At 42.0% G+C, this 24,772-nt stretch overlaps 1 protein-coding gene across 3 annotated transcripts in view; it reads right to left on the reverse strand.

Annotated features, from left to right (window-relative positions):
- Nucleotides 1-5,465: 5,465 nt before the first annotated feature.
- LOC116353897 (Fc receptor-like protein 5) overlaps nucleotides 5,466-24,772 on the reverse strand; it is a 238,553-nt gene continuing 219,246 nt past the window's right edge. Inside the window, exons 3-7 of one of the 3 annotated variants that reach the window (XM_031791560.1) lie at nucleotides 21,107-21,382; nucleotides 20,275-20,535; nucleotides 19,882-20,169; nucleotides 14,491-14,637; nucleotides 5,466-6,156 (exon numbers count right to left, since the gene is read on the reverse strand). In XM_031791560.1, coding sequence (XP_031647420.1) covers nucleotides 6,134-6,156; nucleotides 14,491-14,637; nucleotides 19,882-20,169; nucleotides 20,275-20,535; nucleotides 21,107-21,382 — 995 coding nt within the window. In that variant the 3' untranslated portion in view covers nucleotides 5,466-6,133. Of the gene's footprint in view, nucleotides 6,157-14,192; nucleotides 14,638-19,881; nucleotides 20,170-20,274; nucleotides 20,536-21,106; nucleotides 21,383-24,772 lie in introns of those variants that run through there. The other 2 variants (XM_031791558.1, XM_031791561.1) reach the window with 2 other exon arrangements.

Genomic DNA, 24,772 nt, shown 5'->3' on the forward strand with positions numbered 1-24,772 from the left:
CCTCACGCTGCTGTTTCCAACGTCTTATCATCGACTCATTAAGGCCAAGCACCTGTGCAGCAGCTCGCTTTCCTTTTCCAACAGCCAGATCGATCGCCTTCAACTTGAAAGCTGCATCATATGCATTTCTCTGTGTCTTTGCCATGATGAGGGTGACAAAATTACTACCGTAATCAGAATGATGGGAAGTTTGAGCGCGCTAGATTTTACGTCATTTTACATTATGTGACGGTGCTCAGTTTTTTGGCGGCATGAATCTTGTGAAAGTGGGAAAAATCCATAAATTAGCCGCGTCATTGTATAAACCGCGAGGTTCAAAGAATAAAATAGCAGCTTATAGTCCAGCGGTAATATTTATTAAATAAACTAAAGTAAAAAAATATATAAAATTTAAAACAAAAAATGACATAACAATAAGGAGGCTATATAAGTGGGTGCCGGTACCAAGTCAATGTGTGGGGATACAGGTTAGACCAGGTCATTTATACTGTAGGTAGGGATAAAGAGACTATGATATATAGATAATAAACAGTAGTACAGGTTAGACCAGGTCATTTATACTGTAGGTAGGGGTAAAGAGACTATGATGTATAGATAGTAAACAGTAGTACAGGTTAGACCAGGTCATTTATACTGTAGGTAGGGATAAAGAGACTATGATATATAGATAATAAACAGTAGTACAGGTTAGACCAGGTAATTTATACTGTAGGTAGGGGTAAAGTGACTATGCATAGATAATAAACAGTAGTACAGGTTAGACCAGGTAATTTATGGGCATGTTATAATGCAGCAATGCGATCATGAGGCCTGATTCACACAATCTCCTCTGAAAGGTTGATGTTCAGATGTGTCTGTTATTTGAACTCTGTGAAGCATTTATTTGGGCCGCAATCTGAGGTGCAGTTGACTCTAATTAATGTGTCCTCTTCAGCTGTAGAGAGCCAATTTCTTGAAATTGTACAGATTGACGGACCTTCATATCTTACTTTCTCTTTGCTTATTTGAGCTGCCTTGGACTTTATTTTTTCAATTTCTCCTAAAATGACATACCCAAATCTTACTGCCTGTATCTCAGGCCCTGAAGCAAGGACATGCATATTATTGATACCATTTGAAAGGAAACCCTTTGAAGTTTGTGGAAATGTGAAGGAGAAAATAACACATTAGATCTGTTTTTTTAGTTTCATAATGGCAAGATAAAGGCCATTATATGACTTAGGACTAAAGAAACAATTCAGGTTTTGGCCACTAGATGGCAGCAGTGTATGTGCAACGTTTAAGACTGATCAAATGAACCGTTGCATTTACGTTCAAAATTTTGTTTCAAGTCTGCCCAAATGTGCCTAATTACTCAATATATACATTTCCAAGTACATAACTGTGCACTCTCAATAGCATTGTATGTTTTCACTGCAATAGCTACTGTAAATTGGACAGTGCAGTTGTCTTTGTCCTGGATAATGTTCTTGTTACCTCATGCTAATCATATTAGCGCACATTAGCTCAACTGCCCGTTGGGGGGACGCCGACACCGTAGAGGATAGTATGGACTTGGTATTTTACCAAATAGGGCCATATTCTGTATTCCACCCCTACATTGTCACAACTCAACTGATTCGCTAAAACGCATTAATAAGCAAATAAATTCCACAAATTAACTTTTAACAAGGCACACCTGTTAATTTAAATGCATTTCAGGTGACTACCTCATGAAGCTGGTTGAAAGAATGCCAAGAATGTGCAAAGCTGTCATCAAGGCAAAGGGTCTGTCATGACGTTGAGGTTTATGACCCCCAATAAATACCTTTCCCCCTTTTCTCTACACTCTACAGAATGGACTCATGGAAATCCCTTTGATAACATAGAGAGAGTATGGTAACATCAAAAGGTTGGGGACAGGTACAATATTTCTGCAATACAACCAGTTGAACGTATCCGTCGGTACTAAAATAATTTGATGTCAGATTCACATGGAATTGTTGTGCAATTTAAATATTTAAATATGAAACTATTTGTGAAAAGATTAAATGTAATTTTAGCTTCTAAATGAGAGATTTGTTTTCATAAGTAAACTCAGTGCTCACTCAGTGGCCACGCCCAAGTGAATAGACATTGGTTGAGAACTATGAAACATGCTCTTCTTTCCCCCAGTACAAAAGCCTGTTGCCGGAAGTCAACCTCCGTTCCCGACGACGTGAGGACTGGTGTCCATACGTTTAAAAGGGCTAATTTCAATGTGGAGGTGATGATCACCACGCAGGAAGGATGAATTTCTACTAGACCAGCCAGAATTCAGCGCTAGTTGATTATGGCAAAATGGTATGAACTTTGAACTCTTATTCACTTAAGACGAAGTGATACATCCTAGAAGTCTAGATATCAGCTGCAGCTGTAAACATCCGTGGCCTAGGAGAGGAAAGACAATCTCTTCAGAACAAAAGGGTACAACGTATTCGCCCTACAACGGCCATAAATATTCTTCAAAGTACAGGGCGATCTCTACTGGGCAAACCAGTCTTCAGTCTTCGACCTATCTATCGAAGTGCAACTCAGTGTAAATATATATCTTGCATTTTCCTTTTCCGAATGGGCAGGTATTATAATGCATAAGATTCTGTATTTATGATAGCATAGCTTCTTAAGGTCCGATAGAGACCCAATTCCTTTGTCCTTCAGTCTTCCCGCTCTTTCATTCAAACCCCCTTTCGTCCGCTAGGGACTTTTTCTTTTATGAAATGATTAGTAATCGATGTATGATCCATCCTGTGTATATGTAATTCTGTGTCATTATTTTGGTATTTAGTAAATAAATAATTAAGCCAATCTTTGCAATGCTGAATCAACTTGTTAGCCAGGGTTCGTGAAGATAACCAAGAATTTTACAGCGTTCAGACGACACTGAATAATAATTAATTCATTAATTAAAACTTCTTAAAACCTCTTAAAGAGGCTGCGAATTTTCGCAGCTTTTTGTTAAAAATCGCGCAACATTTCAGCGTCCTGCTACTCATGCCAGGAATATAGTATATGCATATGATAAGTGTGTGTGTATAGAAAACACTCTGAAGTCTCTAAAACTGGTTAAATCGTGTCTGTGGCTATAACATAACGTGTTTAGGAGTCAAAATCCTTCGAAAAACTGTTAATAATAATATCCATCCGCCAGTCAATGTATTGTCTAAGGCTGAAGAAAATACATGGGGATCCCCTGTAAACGCCTACAGCTTCCACACGATATCGCCAGTGCTGGCATTTTGGGGCTGCTTTATCCTTGGTTTGGTGACGTGTAGGCACTTCCTTTCTTGGGGCTCACCACAGGATGTTATGAAAGTGAAAACATGGAGTATGATTTCAAGACTTGCTGCTATCGAATACAGATCGCCCCGTGATCAATGTAATAGATTATTAACGTTTATTAATACCTAAAGATGGTTTAGAAAAGTAATTTGAAGTGATTTGTAAAAGTATATAGGCAACTTTTGTAATTTTAAAAAGTGACGTTGCGTCTTGTAAAGGGGCATTTTTCTGGATCAGACCGGTCTTCAGCAAATCACATTTTGGGTATACAATGATGGATTTAATCGGGAAAAAGACCCAATTGTGATGTTTATGTGACATATAGGAGTGCCAAGAAAGAAGCTCGTCAAAGGTAATGAATGTTTTATATTTTATTTCTGCGTTTTGGGTAGCGCCGGCTACCACAAAATCTGTTGTTTTGTTGACGGTCTGGTGTTCGGGGTGTTGCATGCTATCAGATAATAGCTTCTCATGCTTTCGCCGAAAAGCATTTTACAAATCTGACTTGGTGGCTAGATTCACAAAGAGTGTAGCTTTAATTCAGTACCTTGTATGTGTGTTTTAATGAAAGTTTGAGTTTTATCGAAAACTTTCGGTGGCGCTCTAAAATTTCCGCTGATTTGATCCCGCCACAGGGACCTCGTCCATAAGAAGTTGTTAATTAAGGCTAGGTGTCCCGCTAGTGAGATCAAAGTTGACAATATCCGGTGAAATTGGAGGGCGAACAATTCAAATGAATAATCGTAATATTAAACATTCATGAACATACAAGTATCTTATATCATTTAAAAGCTTAAATTCTTGTTAATCTAATTGTGTTGTCAGATTTACAGTAGGCTTTACAGCAAAAGCATACCATGATTGTCTGAGGACAGCGCCCCACATCTCTCACGCTCGCTATCCTCAAACTCCCTGTCACACATCGACCAAGGCGTGCATGTAGTTCCACATCTTTTAATGAAAGTGAAACCAAAACTACCAAGAAACAAACAGGTAAACAGCAGAGGTGCACACAAACACACACGGAAAATAATTATTCACAAAACACAGGTGGGAATAGGCTTCCTAAGTATGGTTCTCAATCAGAGACAACGATAGACAGCTGCTAGGGTCCCAGCTATGAACACTGGGTTCCAGCTATGAACACTGGGTCCCAGCTATGAACACTGGGTCCCAGCTATTTGTTAGATAAAATCCTTCTTTATATCCAAAAAAGTCAGTTTAGTTGGTGCCATCGATTTCAGTAATCCACTCGTTCAACATGCAGACAAAGGAATCCAAAACGCTACCGCTAAACTTCGTACAAACAAGTAAAACGACGTTTCTATTTAATCAGGATTTTTCTTAGTTCCTAGAAAGCACCGTAAATCCAGAGAAGAAGAAACAAGAACAAGAACCGCCGCGCCACCTCCAAAAATGTATTGTATGCTGCTGCATAATGATGTAATATGCCAGGTAGATATGTAGCTGTAGCTAAGAAAGTAATACTAAGGGTATGTTGTCTAGTAGCCCATGTGCCTCACCCTAATAATTTGGTCCCTTTCTCCTTCATACACGTCAAATAACACAATTTGACATGTGCCTCACCCTAATCCTAATCCTCGTGAGTATTAGCTAGGTAGCCACTTGTTGTTCGCCGTTTGGAAATGAACTTCAGTTAATGAAAATAAATTGCTAGCCAGCTAAATAAGCCTGTTGTCCAAAGCTAACGTTATAAGCAGCCAGCTAGCTTCATGAAGCTCGACCGGACCGGGTTATGTGTTGTAGAGGAAGCCACAATAAGGATTAGGCACTATTGAATTATTCCTGAATCTTTTGATCAGTATCATGCAGCAACATAAAAGTAGTAGAGGGAACCTGAAATGGAGCATTTAGAAGATGCTCAAGGCCCTAGGGGCTGTAGGGGGAACCTGGAATGGAACATTTAGAAGATACTCAAGGCCCTGGGGGATGTAGGGGGAACCTGGAAAGGAGCATTTAGAAGATACTCAAGGCCCTGGGGGGTGTAGGGGGAACCTGGAATGGATCATTTAGAAGGTACTCAAGGCCCTGGAGGCTGTAGGGGAACCTGGAATGGATCATTTAGAAGATACTCAAGGCCCTGGAGGCTGTAGGGGGAACCTGGAATGGAGTATTCAGAACAAATTCAAAAACAGGATACATGATTGAGGAAAGTAATTTATTTAATTCTACATACATACATAATTCTACATAATTCTACGAAGACAAAAGCAAAATCTTACCTAGATCATTAATTTTAAAATAATGGTTTTGCACAAAACAAGTGTAAGGTCCTGGGTGTCGTGAGGGTGAAAGCAGAGAGTTCAATAAAGTGCTCCTTTAATGCACACACACCACCCCACTTTCGGGTTCTTAAACCAAATGCCCCAGACACAGGGAATGAAAACAGTCTAGCATACACGAACACGTACATCTATAGCAAACACCAGGGTTACAATAATCCCGCACAAAGAACCAGGCGGGCCGGCTGACTAATAAAGCCTCACTAAGCCTCACAGTTGATCTGTATAGACATGAAAAGTGAAGGCATTTACAATGTATCAACCATAATGCTATACAGTATATGACCAGTATATGACTGATGTTAAAGGACAGCTGCTGAATGAATAATACAACACACATTATATTAAAACACATTCCAATCAGAATAATACATGTATCAGTTAATAGATCACATTTGATCAAATGCCACTATTGTTCCAGCAGGTGGAGCTACAATGTAACAACATACAGCATTGTGACTCACAGTTCTATATTAGAATTCCATGAGTTCCATTCTGATGGTTGTTATGGTGATCAGGTGTTCTCATCCTCACTCTTCTTCAACACGATCACCTGTTCAACACAGAAGTAGTTCATCAGTGTGGCCATGTATTTACTTATCCAATATAGAACCACTTAGAAATGTAAATCATATCAGATGATTTACTAGTCAGTACTGTGCTACTTAGAATCATATCAAATGATTTCCAATGATGCTCCAGTTTATGTCCAGCTCTCCCTTATCAATACCAGGGCTATTTACTCCTTACCAATACCAGGGTTATTTACCATTTATCAATACCAGGTCTATTTACGAAATATCAGTACCTGGGCTACAGTACCAGTACCACCAATATTTGCTAATTATCAATACCTGGGCTATTTACTGCTCATCAATATCCAGGATATTTACTCCTCATCAATACACAGGATATTTACTCCTTATCAATACCTGGGATATTTAATCCTCATAAATATCCAGGATATTGACTCCTCATCAATTCCTGGGATATTTACTCCTTATCAATACCAGGGTTATTTACTATTTATCAATACCAGGGATATCTACTCCTTATCAATACCCAGGCTATTTGCTATTTATCAATACCAGGTCTATTTACTCCTTATCAATACCCAGGATATTTACTACTTAGCAATACCTGGGCTATTTTCTCCTCTTACTTCTACAAAGAGGTAACATAATACAATACACCCTGTTTTCAGAATACCATATGGTGGTAGTTGACTCTAATCCATCCTACTTTCTACTTCTACTAAGAGGTAATATAATATAGTTCACACTGTGTTCAGAATACCATATGGTGGTAGTTGACTCTAATCCATCCTACTTTCTACTTCTACTAAGAGGTAATATAATATAGTTCACACTGTGTTCAGAATACCATATTGTGGTAGTTGACTCTAAACCATCCTACCTTCTACTAAGAGGTAATATAATATAGTTCACACTGTGTTCAGAATACCATATTGTGGTAGTTGACTCTAATCCATCCTACTTTCTACTTCTACTAAGAGGTAACATAATATAGTACACACTGTGGACAGAATACCATATTGTGACCCTGCAGCTGTTGTGTTGTAAGGTAGAAACTCACCTAATTGGTCTTGGTGTGTCTTCCTGGGTACTCTGGTTTACCCTAAACAGACAGTTCAACACTTTACAACATGGTTCAATCAGAGCTACAGTTATCAACACTTTACAACATGGTTCAATCAGAGCTACAGTTATCAACACTTTAAACATGGTTCAATCAGAGATACAGTTATCAACACTTTACAACATGGTTCAATCAGAGATACAGTTATCAACACTTTACAACATGGTTCAATCAGAGATACAGTTATCAACACATTACAACATGGTTCAATCAGAGCTACAGTTATCAACACTTTACAACATGGTTCAATCAGAGATACAGTTATCAACACTTTACAACATGGTTCAATCAGAGCTACAGTTATCAACACTTTACAACATGGTTCAATCAGAGATACAGTTATCAACACTTTACAACATGGTTCAATCAGAGATACAGTTATCAACACTTTAAACATGGTTCAATCAGAGATACAGTTATCAGCACATTACAACATGGTTCAATCAGAGATACAGTTATCAACACTTTACAACATGGTTCAATCAGATGAATAACGGAAAAGGACAGGACAGCTTCTGGGCAGGACTTTAAAACTTTTTTCAATTTCCGCCTGAAGACATACCCAAATCTAACAGCCTGTAGCTCAGGCACAGAACCAAGGAAATATATATATTATATATATAGATATTCGTGGTACCATTTGAAAGAAAACACTGAAGTTCGTGTTTTCCGAATGATAACTTCCAAAATGAGTGTGCTACATGATATTTATCATGAAGTCACCCAGGTGTCCCACACAAGTAGCCCAAATGTACCCAAGTGGCCTAATCGGTGAAGGTATACATTTTGAAACAAATAACTATATACAATATAGGAAAATGGCATTCTAACACATCCCCCCCCAAAAATGGAGAAAAAAATATGTACATTTACAAAATAACATGGGTAACTATTTAGACACTTTCAATATTTGGAAGACCCTCAGTCCTCTATCAAATCAAATGTACTGTAATACTGTATAAATCAAATAAAATCAAATGTATTTATATAGCTCTTAGTACATCAGCTAATATCTCAAAGTGCTGTACAGAAACTCAGCCTAAAACCCCAAACAGAAAGCAATGCAGGTGTAGAAGCACGTTGGCTAGGAAAAACTCCCTAGAAAGGCCAGTACCTAGAAAGAAACGTAGAGAGGAACCAGGCTATGAGGAGTGGCCAGTCCTCTTCTGGCTGTGCCGGGTGGAGATTATAACAGAACATGGCCGAGATTTTCAGACGTTCATAATAATCAAATAATAATAATCACAGTGGTTGTAATGGGTACAACAGGACAGCACCTCAAGAGTAAATATGAACAGTTTAGGGTTCCATAACCGCAGGCAGAACAGTTGAAACTGGAACAGCAGCAAGGCCAGGTGGACTGGGGACAGCAAGGTGTCATCATGCCAGGTAGTCCTGACGCATGGTCCTAGGGCTCAGGTCCTCCGAGAGAGAGAAAGAGAGAATTAGAGAGAGTTTGCTTACATTCACACAGGACACCGGATAAGACAGGAGAAGTACTCCAGATATAACAAACTGACCCTAGCCCCCCGACACATAAACTACTGCAGCATAAATACTGGAGGCTGAGACAGGAGGGGTCAGGAGACACTGTGGCCCCATCCGATGAGAGCCCTGGACAGGGCCAAACAGAAAGGATATAACCCCACCTACTTTGCCAAAGCCCTACACAATATTGTGCTGCTGATGCCAGGTGCCATAGCAGTCTCTTTCTGCTGTAAAGCAGAGGGTCACCAAGCATGTGGCGCAGTTGATGGGGGACTTCATTTTGCAAAGAACACAGTGATGCCTCCATGCTGTGCCCTTTTGGCCCTGAGGCACATCCATTTCTGCATAAATCAATTTGGGCAGATGAACACCACTTGTGGCAGGAGCTGGATGAACCAGCTTCAGTGGGGGATGGAGACCTTGGCCCTAGGGGCTCCAAGTGTCAGTGTCACTGTGAAAGAAAATGTTCACTTAGAATAGTTTCACATATGAGCCCTGTATCAACAGGTATAATAAACACATATATATATATATATATAAAATGGTATTGATCAGTTGATCTAGCTGGTCTGTCATAATATAATAGAGACAGTAGATCTAGCTGGTCTGTCATAATATAATAGAGACAGTAGCTCTAGCTGGTCTGTCATAATATAATAGAGACAGTAGCTCTAGCTGGTCTGTCATAATATAATAGAGACAGTAGATCTAGCTGGTCTGTCATAATATAATAGAGACAGTTGATCTATCTGGTCTGTCATAATATAATAGAGACAGTAGCTCTAGCTGGTCTGTCATAATATAATAGAGACAGTAGCTCTAGCTGGTCTGTCATAATATAATAGAGACAGTTGATCTAGCTGGTCTGTCATAATATAATAGAGACAGTAGATCTAGCTGGTCTGTCATAATATAATAGAGACAGTTGATCTAGCTGGTCTGTCATAATATAATAGAGACAGTAGATCTAGCTGGTCTGTCATAATATAATAGAGACAGTTGATCTAGCTGGTCTGTCATAATATAATAGAGACAGTAGATCTAGCTGGTCTGTCATAATATAATAGAGACAGTTGATCTAGCTGGTCTGTCATAATATAATAGAGACAGTTGATCTAGCTGGTCTGTCATAATATAATAGAGACAGTAGATCTAGCTGGTCTGTCATAATATAATAGAGACAGTTGATCTAGCTGGTCTGTCATAATATAATAGAGACAGTAGATCTAGCTGGTCTGTCATAATATAATAGAGACAGTTGATCTAGCTGGTCTGTCATAATATAATAGAGACAGTAGATCTAGCTGGTCTGTCATAATATAATAGAGACAGTTGATCTAGCTGGTCTGTCATAATATAATAGAGACAGTAGATCTAGCTGGTCTGTCATAATATAATAGAGACAGTTGATCTAGCTGGTCTGTCATAATATAATAGAGACAGTAGATCTAGCTGGTCTGTCATAATATAATAGAGACAGTTGATCTAGCTGGTCTGTCATAATATAATAGAGACAGTAGATCTAGCTGGTCTGTCATAATATAATAGAGACAGTTGATCTAGCTGGTCTGTCATAATATAATAGAGACAGTTGATCTAGCTGGTCTGTCATAATATAATAGAGACAGTAGATCTAGCTGGTCTGTCATAATATAATAGAGACAGTTGATCTAGCTGGTCTGTCATAATATAATAGAGACAGTTGATCTAGCTGGTCTGTCATAATATAATAGAGACAGTAGATCTAGCTGGTCTGTCATAATATAATAGAGACAGTTGATCTAGCTGGTCTGTCATAATATAATAGAGACAGTTGATCTAGCTGGTCTGTCATAATATAATAGAGACAGTTGATCTAGCTGGTCTGTCATAATATAATAGAGACAGTTGATCTAGCTGGTCTCTCATAATATAATAGAGACAGTAGATCTAGCTGGTCTGTCATATTATAATAGAGACAGTAGATGTAGCTGGTCTGTCATAATATAATAGAGACAGTAGATCTAGCTGGTCTGTCATAATATAATAGAGACAGTAGATCTAGCAGGTTTGTCATAATATAATAGAGACAGTAGATCTAGCTGGTCTGTCATAATATAATAGAGACAGTAGATCTAGCAGGTTTGTCATAATATAATAGAGACAGTAGATCTAGCTGGTCTGTCATAATATAATAGAGACAGTAGATCTAGCAGGTTTGTCATAATATAATAGAGACAGTAGATCTAGCTGGTCTGTCATAATATAATAGAGACAGTAGATCTAGCAGGTTTGTCATAATATAATAGAGACAGTAGATCTAGCTGGTCTGTCATAATATAATAGAGACAGTAGATCTAGCTGGTCTGTCATAATATAATAGAGACAGTAGATCTAGCTGGTCTGTCATAATATAATAGAGACAGTTGATCTAGCTGGTCTGTCATAATATAATAGAGACAGTTGATCTAGCTGGTCTGTCATAATATAAAAGAGACAGTAGATCTAGCTGGTCTGTCATAATATAATAGAGACAGTAGATCTAGCTTGTCTGTCATAACATAAGAGAGACAGTATATCTAGCTGGCCTGTCATAATATAATAGAGACAGTAGATCTAGCTGAAATGTCATAATATAAAAGAGACAGTAGATCTAGCAGGTCATAATAATATATTAAACTTTATGTTCCCTGTACTCTCTATATATATATACAGTATATACAGATAAGCTAGATCAACTGTTTTTATTATATTACAACAGACCAGCTGTATCTACTGTCTCCATTTCACTTTGGCCATTGTTGTGGGCCTGCCCTCCCCTCAACACCCTCAAATAGGCTATTTCATTTGGGGGTGGGGTTGGGCGGCAGACACACGCATCTCACATTTCATGACATTACATGTTTATATATTGCTTCTAAAATAAAATAAAAATCACAAATAATATTTTATATTATTAATTTCAAACAAGGGCATTAGCATGATAAGAACTTACCAGTCCAAAACTATGTCCTCTCCCGTTCAAAAAATATCCCTCCACAATCGCTAAATGAATCATCCTACAACAATCTGTTTCACTTTCCAAATCAATTTATTCTAAAATGGTGTGTACATCTGTATATCTAGACTTAGATTTAGCTTTCACTGACTTAGTCGCCATAGTGATTGATACAGCTGATTATTTTCAGCCATACAGCTGATTGATTCAGCCATACAGCTGAATCTGTGCGTTTACCAAACAATGCAGTGCATTGTCGTGAATTCCGTCTCATTCCATTTTCGACGACACATTCCAGGTAAATAACCCACACAGATCGTGATTTTTCCAGTCATGTTTGGTTTCACTACAATCAACTGGTTTGTTTGTAACACAATCAAACATGTTGGGCCATTTCGTGGGACGTATTGACTGAAAGAAATCGATTTGAAGACAGCAAGTCATGACATCATTGTGCACCAATGATTTACCCGCTGTTTCAATGATTGACTGTCTTTTAAACCAATGACCACTGATGTCTACAATTTTGTTTCTGGTGTCCTTTGACAGCTCTTTGGTCTTGGCCATAGTGGAGTTTGGAGTGTGACTGTTTGAGTTTGTGGACAGGTGTCTTTTATACTGATAGCAAGTTCAAACAGTTACCATTAATACAGGTAACGAGTGGAGGACAGAGGAGCCTCTTAAACAAGAAGTTACAGGTCTGTGAGAGACAGAAATATTGCTTGTTTGTAGGTGACCAAATACTTATTTTCCACCATAATTTGCAAATAAATTCTTTAAAAATCCTACAATGTGATTTTCTGGATTTTTTTTCTCATTTTGTCTGTCATAGTTGAAGTGTACCTATGATGAAAATTACAGGCCTCCCTCATCTTTTTAAGTGGGAGAACTTGCACAATTGGTGGCTGACTAAATACTTTTTTGCCCCACTGTATATCTGTTTATTATACCTGTTGATATAGGGCTGTTACGGATACAGTTATCCTGTGTGTGTGTATCCTGTGTGTGTGTTTCTTTTCTCTCCTTCTCCCCTCACAGGTGAAAATCATCACTCCCCAATCAGTCAACAATCAATCATCAATCAGAAGACACACCTCCTCTTATTTCCTACCCTATCACAGTTCCTTCCCCATGGTTTAAAAACCCCATCATTTGTTTGCTTTAGAGCTAGCTCAATCTCTCTGTAAATGCCATGTATGTAATCTCTGTGTTTCACTCTCTCTTTGTCTTAAACCTCTCTTTTGTTTGAGCACCTCCATAGCACTTTGTCATCACCTGTGAGTATTGTTTTGGTTATGGTGTTTGTTTGTTGCTGGTGGGAAAAGGGGGAAACCAAGACAAGTCACCCATGGGCATACACTACCCGTAGGTGAACTTTGTTAAATACACTAGTTAGAACTGGGTGGACCACCCACTGTATTTTTGGTTAGTTAGTTAGCTGTTGTTAAAGTAGGCTAGTCTAGCTTAGGGGTGTTTGTGTATATTTATTGTTTCTTTTCCTGCTCCCCCCCCCCCCCCCATTACCGTGTGTTTACGGTAGATTTCTTTTGTCGTGGTTATTTCGTTCACACTTTTACTTTGTCACAATAATAATTTGCATGAGATATGTTACGGGTCTCATTACCATCCCCCTAGACTGTCGGGACAAAAGGGATTCGTAACAGGGCTCATATGTGAAACTATTCTAACTGAACATTTTCTTTCACAGTGACACTGACTCTGAATGGAAGTCTTATCCGGTGTCCTGTGTGAATTTAAGTATGCTCTCTCTAATTCTCTCTTTCTCTCAGAGGAGGACCTGAGCCCTAGGACCATGCGTCAGGACTACCTGTCATGATGACTCCTTGCTGTCCCCAGTCCACCTGGCCTTGCCGCTGTTCCAGTTTCAACTGTTCTGCCTGCGGCTATGGAACCCTAAACTGTTCATTTTTACTCTTGAGGTGCTGTCCTGTTGTACCCATTACAACCACTGTGATCTCCACCTGGCACAGCCAGAAGACTGGCTACCCCTCATAGCCTGGTTCCTCTCTAGGTTTCTTCCTAGGTTTTGCCTTTCTAGGGAGTTTTTCCTAGCCACCGTGCTTCTAAACCTGCATTGCTTAAATAGATATTATTTGATAGAGGACTGAGGGTCTTCCAAATATTGAAAGTGTGTAAATAGTTACCCATGTTATTTTGTGAATGTATATAAATATATTTTTTAATTAATAATAATTATTTTTTCTATTTTTTCCCCCCATTTTTTTCTAAATTTTTTGTTTGTTTGGGGGGGGGGGGTGTTAGAATACCATTCTCCTATATTGTATATAGTTATTTCTTTCAAAATTTATACCTTCATCAATTTGCCACTTGGGTACATTTGGGCTACTTGTGTGGGACACCTGGGTGACTTCATGATAAATGTCATGTAGCACACTCATTTTGGAAGTTATCATTCTGAAACTTTGTCTTCAGTCAGAAATTGCACAAAGTAGCCCATAAAAGACATGTCTATGTCCTGGAAATTGTTGCAATTACTTAAAACGTCATGCTAATCACATTAGCGCATGTTAGATCAACCATCCCTGTGGAAGTTAAAACATGGTTCAATTAGAGCTAGTTATCAACACTTTACAACCTGACTCAGTCAGAGATAGTTATCAGCACTTTACAACATAACTCAGTCAGAACTAATGCAGAATTGTGAGTCATTTTTATATTATTCTGATTTACAACAGGTATTCTGTTGGAATGAGACAATCCTGTATAAACTCAGGTTCTCACCTTGAGTCCTGCTCCTGCAGCCTTTCACCAGCAGTATGATGGTCACCAGCAGGTAGGGAGACCCCACCAGTAGACTACACAGCAGCCTGGGTAGAGACATGGACAACACTGGGACTGATGGAGATGGAATGGGAGATGGACCTGCATCTGGAGAAAGAATGAGACCTGTATTATCAACACATTTATGGGTAGGGAGACCCCACCAGTAGGTAGAGAGACCCCACCAGTAGGTAGAGAGACCCCACCAGTAGGTAGAGAGACCCCACCAGTAGGTAGAGAGACCCCACCAGTAGGTAGAGAGAGACCCCACCAGTAGGTAGAGAGACCCCACCAGTAGGTAGGGAGACCCCACCAGTAGGTAGAGAGACCCCACCAGTAGGTAGAGAGACCCCACCAGTAGGTAGAGAGACCCCACCAGTAGGTAGAGAGACCCCACCAGTAGGTAGAGAGACCCCACCAGTAGGTAGAGAGACCCCACCAGTAGGTAGGGAGACCCCACCAGTAGGTAGAGAGACCCCACCAGTAGGTAGAGAGACCCCACCAGTAGGTAGAGAGACCCCACCAGTAGGTAGAGAGACCCCACCAGTAGGTAGAGAGACCCCACCAGTAGGTAGGGAGACCCCACCAGTAGGTAGAGAGACCCCACCAGTAGGTAGAGACCCCACCAGTAGGTAGAGAGACCCCACCAGTAGGTAGAGAGACCCCACCAGTAGGTAGAGACCCCACCAGTAGGTAGGGAGACCCCACCAGTAGGTAGAGAGACCCCACCAGTAGGTAGGGAGACCCCACCAGTAGGTAGAGAGACCCCACCAGTAGGTAGAGACCCCACCAGTAGGTAGGGAGACCCCACCAGTAGGTAGGGAGACCCCACCAGTAGGTAGAGAGACCCCACCAGTAGGTAGAGAGACCCCACCAGTAGGTAGAGAGACCCCACCAGTAGGTAGAGAGACCCCACCAGTAGGTAGGGAGACCCCACCAGTAGATAGGGAGACCCCACCAGTAGGTAGAGAGACCCCACCAGTAGGTAGAGAGACCCCACCAGTAGGTAGAGAGACCCCACCAGTAGATAGGGAGACCCCACCAGTAGGTAGAGAGACCCCACCAGTAGGTAGAGAGACCCCACCAGTAGGTAGAGAGACCCCACCAGTAGGTAGAGAGACCCCACCAGTAGGTAGAGAGACCCCACCAGTAGGTAAGGAGACCCCACCAGTAGATAGAGAGACCCCACCAGTAGATAGAGAGACCCCACCAGTAGGTAAGGAGACTCCACCAGTAGATAGAGAGACCCCACCAGTAGGTAAGGAGACCCCACCAGTAGATAGGGAGACCCCACCAGTAGATAGAGAGACCCCACCAGTAGGTAAGGAGACCCCACCAGTAGGTAAGGAGACCCCACCAGTAGGTAAGGAGACCCCACCAGTAGGTAAGGAGACCCCACCAGTAGATAGAGAGACCCCACCAGTAGGTAAGGAGACCCCACCAGTAGGTAGAGAGACCCCACCAGTAGGTAGGGAGACCCCACCAGTAGGTAGAGAGACCCCACCAGTAGGTAGAGAGACCCCACCAGTAGGTAGAGAGACCCCACCAGTAGGTAGAGACCCCACCAGTAGGTAGGGAGACCCCACCAGTAGGTAGGGAGACCCCACCAGTAGGTAGAGAGACCCCACCAGTAGGTAGAGAGACCCCACCAGTAGGTAGAGAGACCCCACCAGTAGGTAGAGAGACCCCACCAGTAGGTAGAGACCCCACCAGTAGGTAGGGAGACCCCACCAGTAGATAGGGAGACCCCACCAGTAGGTAGAGAGACCCCACCAGTAGGTAGAGAGACCCCACCAGTAGGTAGAGAGACCCCACCAGTAGGTAGGGAGATCCCACCAGTAGATAGGGAGACCCCACCAGTAGGTAGAGAGACCCCACCAGTAGGTAGAGAGACCCCACCAGTAGGTAGAGAGACCCCACCAGTAGGTAGAGAGACCCCACCAGTAGGTAGAGAGACCCCACCAGTAGGTAGAGAGACCCCACCAGTAGGTAAGGAGACCCCACCAGTAGGTAGAGAGAACCCACCAGTAGGTAAGGAGACCCCACCAGTAGATAGAGAGACCCCACCAGTAGGTAAGGAGACCCCACCAGTAGATAGAGAGACCCCACCAGTAGGTAGAGAGACCCCACCAGTAGGTAGAGAGACCCCACCAGTAGGTAGGGAGACCCCACCAGTAGATAGGGAGACCCCACCAGTAGGTAGAGAGACCCCACCAGTAGGTAGAGAGACCCCACCAGTAGGTAGAGAGACCCCACCAGTAGGTAGGGAGATCCCACCAGTAGATAGGGAGACCCCACCAGTAGGTAGAGAGACCCCACCAGTAGGTAGAGAGACCCCACCAGTAGGTAGAGAGACCCCACCAGTAGGTTAGAGAGACCCCACCAGTAGGTAGAGAGACCCCACCAGTAGGTAAGGAGACCCCACCAGTAGGTAGAGAGAACCCACCAGTAGGTAAGGAGACCCCACCAGTAGATAGAGAGACCCCACCAGTAGGTAAGGAGACCCCACCAGTAGATAGAGAGACCCCACCAGTAGGTAAGGAGACCCCACCAGTAGGTAAGGAGACCCCACCAGTAGATAGGGAGACCCCACCAGTAGATAGAGAGACCCCACCAGTAGGTAAGGAGACCCCACCAGTAGGTAAGGAGACCCCACCAGTAGGTAAGGAGACCCCACCAGTAGGTAAGGAGACCCCACCAGTAGATAGAGAGACCCCACCAGTAGGTAAGGAGACCCCACCAGTAGATAGAGAGACCCCACCAGTAGGTAAGGAGACCCCACCAGTAGATAGGGAGACCCCACCAGTAGGTAAGGAGACCCCACCAGTAGACTACACAGCAGCCTGGGTAGAGACATGGACAACACTGGGACTACTGGAGATGGAATGGGAGATGGACCTGCATCTGGAGAAAGAATGAGACCTGTATTATCAACACATTTATGGGTAGGGAGACCCCACCAGTAGGTAGGGAGACCCCACCAGTAGGTAGAGAGACCCCACCAGTAGGTAGAGAGACCCCACCAGTAGGTAGAGAGACCCCACCAGTAGGTAGGGAGACCCCACCAGTAGGTAGGGAGACCCCACCAGTCGGTAGAGACCCCACCAGTAGGTAGAGAGACCCCACCAGTAGGTAGAGAGACCCCACCAGTAGGTAGAGAGACCCACCAGTAGGTAGAGAGACCCCACCAGTAGGTAGAGAGACCCCACCAGTAGGTAAGGAGACCCCACCAGTAGATAGAGAGACCCCACCAGTAGGTAAGGAGACCCCACCAGTAGGTAAGGAGACCCCACCAGTAGGTAAGGAGACCCCACCAGTAGGTAGAGAGACCCCACCAGTAGGTAAGGAGACCCCACCAGTAGGTAAGGAGACCCCACCAGTAGGTAAGGAGACCCCACCAGTAGATAGAGAGACCCCACCAGTAGGTAAGGAGACCCCACCAGTAGGTAAGGAGACCCCACCAGTAGGTAAGGAGACCCCACCAGTAGGTAGAGAGACCCCACCAGTAGGTAAGGAGACCCCACCAGTAGATAGAGAGACCCCACCAGTAGGTAAGGAGACCCCACCAGTAGATAGAGAGACCCCACCAGTAGGTAAGGAGACCCCACCAGTAGGTAAGGAGACCCCACCAGTAGGTAGGGAGACCCCACCAGTAGGTAGAGAGACCCCACCAGTAGGTAGGGAGACCCCACCAGTAGATAGAGAGACCCCACCAGTAGGTAGGGAGACCCCACCAGTAGGTAGGGAGACCCCACCAGTAGGTAGAGAGACCCCACCAGTAGGTAAGGAGACCCCACCAGTAGGTAGAGAGACCCCACCAGTAGGTAAGGAGACCCCACCAGTAGGTAGAGAGACCCCACCAGTAGGTAGGGAGACCCCACCAGTAGGTAGGGAGACCCCACCAGTAGGTAGAGAGACCCCACCAGTAGGTAGAGAGACCCCACCAGTAGGTAGAGAGACCCCACCAGTAGGCAGGGAGACCCCACCAGTAGGTAGGGAGACCCCACCAGTAGGTAGGGAGACCCCACCAGTAGGTAGGGAGACCCCACCAGGAGACCCCACCAGGAAACTACACAGCAACCTGGGTAGAGACATGGACAACACTGGAGATGGTGCTGGAGAGAGACATGGACATCACTGGAGATGGTGATGGGTAGAGACATGGACAACACTGGAGATGGTGCTGGAGAGAGACATGGACAACACTGGAGATGGTGCTGGGTAGAGACATGGACAACACTGGAGATGGTGCTGGGTAGAGACATGGACAACACTGGAGATGGTGATGGAGAGAGACATGGACAACACTGGAGATGGTGCTGGAGAGAGACATGGACAACACTGGAGATGGTGCTGGTTAGAGACATGCAAATACACACCCATATACACAGAAACACACAAATATACACACACACATACACACAACACACACAGATTGATAATTATGTTCATAAATGTAAATGTGCAGTATATTTATAATGGAGACTGAAAAGATTTGGCATGGGTCCTCAAATCCTCAAAGGTTCAACATTGCATCACTGCCTGGTATGACAACTGCACGGCCTCCGACCGCAAGACACTACAGAGGGTAGTACGTATGGCCCAGTACATTGCTGGGACCAAGCTTCCTGCCATCCAGGACCTCTATACCAGGCGGTGTCAGAGGAAGGCCCTAAAAATTGTCAAAGACTCCAGCCACTCCAGTCATAGACTGTTCTCTCTACTACCGCATGGCAAGCGGTACCGGAGTGCCAAGTCTAGGACAAAAAGGCTTCTCAACAGTTTTTACCCCCAAGCCATAAGACTCCTGAACATCTAGTCAAATGGCTCCCCAGACTTTTCACATTGACCCCCCTCCCCTCTCCACACCACTGCCACTCTCTGTTGTTATCTATACATAGTCACTTTAGTTAACTCTACCTACAGGTACATACTACCTCAACATTGACTCTGTACCGGCACCCCCCTGTGTATATATATTGTTATTTTTGACTTCTGCTCTTTAATTACTTGTTACTTTTATCTCTTATTCTTATCCACATTTTTTGAAAATGTTGGTTAGGGGCTTGTAAGTCAGCATTTCACTGAAAGGTCAACACCTGTTGTATTCAGCGCATGTGACTAATACAATTTGATTTGATATTTTCATGGTTAGTTACAGCAACTACATTGTAAATACAAGTAACTACCACGTCAGTAACCATCTAAGTAATAACCCTGAGGGGGTGTGGTATATGGACAATATACCACGGCTAAGGTATTTTCTTATGGTTTGTCATATTCTCAGGGGGTGTGGTATATGGCAAATACACCATGGCTAAGGGCTTTTCTTATGGTTTGTCATATTCTCACCTGTCACAGTCATCCAGCTCTCTGGTGATTCTCCTTTCGAGCTGGAACACTTGTAGAATCCTTCATCTGACTTGGATACTGCAGGGATGGTCATCTCTCCTGAAGACTCAGCCCTGATGAGGGATCCATCTTTGTAGAAAACAGCTGTGAGGTCAGAGGGAGTTCCCTGATGTCTGCAGCGCAGAGTCACAGAATCTCCCTCAGTGACAGGAAGGGCAGGGCTCTCCAGGATCACAGCTCCAGCTGTATATAATATATAAACAGGTCTCTCCAGGATCACAGCTCCAGCTGTATATAATATATAAACATCATATATAAACATAACATCAGCTCTCTGAAACCAGATGAACCACTAAACACTATAATGTTAGTAGATGGTGTTTGTGGACATACCATGTACTGTGATGTTGACAGCATTGCTGTGTTCTCCAGACCCAGACTCACACCAGTACTTTCCACTGTGTGATGGTGTTAGTGACACGTTGCATGAAGACCCTTGTTGCTTTCCCCAGTTTCCTCCACAATCTGAACGCTCCCCAGAGACTGTGTATCTCTTCAGTATCCATCCAGCAGAGTTCCCCTGAACCTCACAGCTCAGAGAGACAGACTCATATTTAAAGAACTGAGATCTGTCAGGACTGACACTCAGAAATGCTGGATTAAATATAATTGAGAAAAAGAGGGAGAGAGAGAGAGGGGGGGGGAGAGAGAGAGAGAGAGAGAGAGAGAGAGAGATACATGAGAGGGTCAGTCTGATATCTGTTCTCTTGTAATATATTACAGTCTGAGTTAAAATTTGATTTGTTCTACCAGCCTACACCAGATTCAGATTATGGATCCCCAGGATGTGTATAATATATAAACAGGTCTCTCCAGGATCACAGCACCAGCTGTATATAATATATAAACATCATATACAAACAGGTCTCTCCAGGATCACAGCTCCTTAATTAATCTTAATTAATCCTTAATTAAGCTCCTTAATTACTTAAAAATCATACAATGTGATTTATGGATTTTTGTTGTAGATTTCGTCTCTCACAGTTGAAGTGTACCTATGATTAAAAATTAGAGACCTCTACATGCTTTGTAAGTAGGAAAACCTGAAAAATCAGCAGTGTGTCAAATACTTGTTCTCCCCACTTTATAAACATAAGATCAGCTATCTGAAACTAGATGAACCACTAAACACTATAATGTCAGTAGATGGTGTTTGTGGACATACCATGTACTGTGATCTTGACAGCATTGCTGTGTTCTCCAGATCCAGACTCACACCAGTACACTCCACTGTCTGATGGTATTAGATACACGATGCATGAAGACCCTTGTTGTTTTCCCCAGTCAGTATTACACTCTGAAAGATATCCTCTCAATGTGTTCCTCACCACTCTCCATCCAGCAGAGTTCCCCTGAACCTCACAGCTCAGAGAGACAGACTCATATTCAAAGAACTGAGATCTGTCAGGGCTGACAATCAGAGAGGCTGGAAGAGAGAAATCTGAGAAAGAGAGAAAGAGAGATAGAGAGAGAGAGGGAGAGAGAGAGAGAGAGAGAGAGAGAGGAAGTTGCATTGTCGAAGTAAATTATAAAATATTCTAACAGAGAGGCTATTCTCTATCTGTTTAACCTGGTGATGAAGGTAGGATACTATCCTGAGATCTGGAGACAAGGCTTTATATTCTAACAGAGATAGTGAAACACAGCAGAGAGGCTATTCTCTGGCTGTTTAACCTGGTGATGAAGGTAGGATACTATCCTGAGATCTGGAGACAAGGCTTTACATTCTAACAGAGATAGTGAAACACAGCAGAGAGAGTCTATTCTCTAGCTGTTTAACCTCGTGATGAGGGGAGGATACTATCCTGAGATCTGGAGACAAGGCTTTACATTCTAACAGAGATACTGAAACACAGCAGAGAGGCTATTCTCTAGCTGTTTAACCTCGTGATGAGGGGAGGATACTATCCTGAGACAAGGCTTTATATTCTAACAGAGATGCTGAAACACAGCAGAGAGGCTATTCTCTAGCTGTTTAACCTGGTGATGAGGGGAGGATGAAGGGAGGATACTATCCTGAGACAAGGCTATTCTCTAGCTGTTTAACCTGGTGATGAGGGGAGGATACTATCCTGAGATCTGGAGACAATGCTTTTTATTCTAACTGAGATGCTGAAACACAGCAGAGAGAGGCTGTACTCTCTAGCTGTTTAATAGCCTCCCAAATCAGACCCTGACCCAAACCAAAATGAGACATGAAAAGGCTCTTAAGGTCAGGGCGTGACACCTGGTCTGTCATAATTTATTAGAGACAGTAAATCGAGCTGGTCTGTCATAATATAATAGAGACAGTAGATCTAGATGGTCTGTCATATATATTAGAGACAGTAGATCTATCTGGTCTGTCATCATATATTAGAGACAGTAGATCTAGCTGGTCTGTCATAATATATTAGAGACAGTAGATCTAGCTGGTCTGTCATAATATAATAGAGACAATAGATCAGCCGGTCTTTCGTAATATAATAGAGCCAGTAGAAAAAGGTCCAAAATATGCCCTGGTCTGTCGTAATATAATAGAGGACAGTAGATCTAGCTGGTCTATGATAATATAATAGAGACAGCATATCTAGCTGGGCTGTCATGATATAATAGAGACAGTAGATATAGCTAGTCTGACATATTATAATAGAGACAGTAGATCTAGCTGGTCTGTCATAATATAATAGAGACAGTAGATCTAGCTGGTCTGTCATAATACAATAGAGACAGTAGATCTAGCAGGTCTGTCATATATATTAGAGGACAGTAGATCTACCTGGTCTGACATATTATAATAGAGACAGTAGATCTAGCTGGTCTGTCATAATATAAAGAGACAGTAGATCTAGCTGGTCTGTCATGATACAATAGGAGGACAGTAGATCTCAGCAGGTCTTCATATATATTAGAGACAGTAGATCTACCTGGTCTGGTCATTTATATTGAGAGACAGTAGATCTAGCTGGTCTGTCATATATATAGGTTAGAGACAGTAGATCTAGCTGGGTCTGTCATATATAATTAGAGACAGTAGATCTCTAGCTGGTCTGTCCTATAATATAGAGGACACCGTAAGATTCTAGCTGGTCTGTCATAATATAATAGAGACCGTAGATCTAGCTGGTCTGGTCATAATATAAGTACGAGACAGTAGATCTAGCTGGTCTGTCATAATCATAAGAGGAGAGTAGATCTAGTTGGTCTGTCATATATAATAGAGACAGTAGATCTAGCTGGTCTGTCATATACATTAGAGACAGTAGATCTAGCTGGTCTGTCATAATATAATATAGACAGTAGATCTAGCTGGTCTGTCATAATATAATAGAGACAGTAGATCCAGCTGCGTCTGTCAATAAGACGTAGATCTAGGGTCTGTCATATATATAATAGAGACAGTAGATCTAGACTGGTCTGTCATATATAATAGAGACAGTAGATCTAGCTGGTCTGTCATAATATAATAGAGACAGTAGATCTAGCTGGTCTGTCATTATATTAGAGACAGTAGATCTAGCTGGTCTGTCATAATATAATAGAGACAGTAGATCTAGCTGGTCTGTCATAATATAATAGAGACAGTAGATCTAGCTGGTCTGTCATAATATAATAGAGACAGTAGATCTAGCTGGTCTGTCATAATATAATAGAGACAGTAGATCTAGCTGGTCTGTCATAATATAATAGAGACAGTAGATCTAGCTGGTCTGTCATAATATAAAGAGACAGTAGATCTAGCTGGTCTGTCATAATATAATAGAGACAGTAGATCTAGCTGGTCTGTCATAATATAATAGAGACAGTAGATCTAGCTGGTCTGTCATAATATAATAGAGACAGTAGATCTAGCTGGTCTGTCATAATATAATAGAGACAGTAGATCTAGCTGGTCTGTCATAATATAATAGAGACAGTAGATCTAGCTGGTCTGTCATGATATATAATAGAGACAGTAGATCTAGCTGGTCTGTCATAATATAATAGAGACAGTAGATCTAGCTGGTCTGTCATATATAATAGAGACAGTAGATCTAGCTGGTCTGTCATATATAATAGAGACAGTAGATCTAGCTGGTCTGTCATAATATAATAGAGACAGTAGATCTAGCTGGTCTGTCATAATATAATAGAGACAGTAGATCTAGCTGGTCTGTCATAATATAATAGAGACAGTAGATCTAGCTGGTCTGTCATAATATAATAGAGACAGTAGATCTAGCTGGTCTGTCATAATATAATAGAGACAGTAGATCTAGCTGGTCTGTCATAATATAATAGAGACAGTAGATCTAGCTGGTCTGTCATATAATAGAGACAGTAGATCTAGCTGGTCTGTCATATATATTAGAGACAGTAGATCTAGCTGGTCTGTCATTTATATTAGAGACAGTAGATCTAGCTGGTCTGTCATAATATATAGAGACAGTAGATCTAGCTGGTCTGTCATATATATTAGAGACAGTAGATCTAGCTGGTCTGTCATATATATTAGAGACAGTAGATCTAGCTGGTCTGTCATATATATTAGAGACAGTAGATCTAGCTGGTCTGTCATAATATAATAGAGACAGTAGATCTAGCTGGTCTGTCATAATATAATAGAGACAGTAGATCTAGCTGGTCTGTCATAATATAATAGAGACAGTAGATCTAGCTGGTCTGTCATATATAATAGAGACAGTAGATCTAGCTAGCTGGTCTGTCATATAATAGAGACAGTAGATCTAGCTGGTCTGTCATAATATAATAGAGACAGTAGATCTAGCTGGTCTGTCATAATAATAGAGACAGTAGATCTAGCTGGTCTGTCATTATAATAGAGACAGTAGATCTAGCTGGTCTGTCATAA

The sequence above is a fragment of the Oncorhynchus kisutch genome, linkage group LG16, assembly GCF_002021735.2.
Source record: "Oncorhynchus kisutch isolate 150728-3 linkage group LG16, Okis_V2, whole genome shotgun sequence".
NCBI classification, from domain to species: domain Eukaryota; kingdom Metazoa; phylum Chordata; class Actinopteri; order Salmoniformes; family Salmonidae; genus Oncorhynchus; species Oncorhynchus kisutch.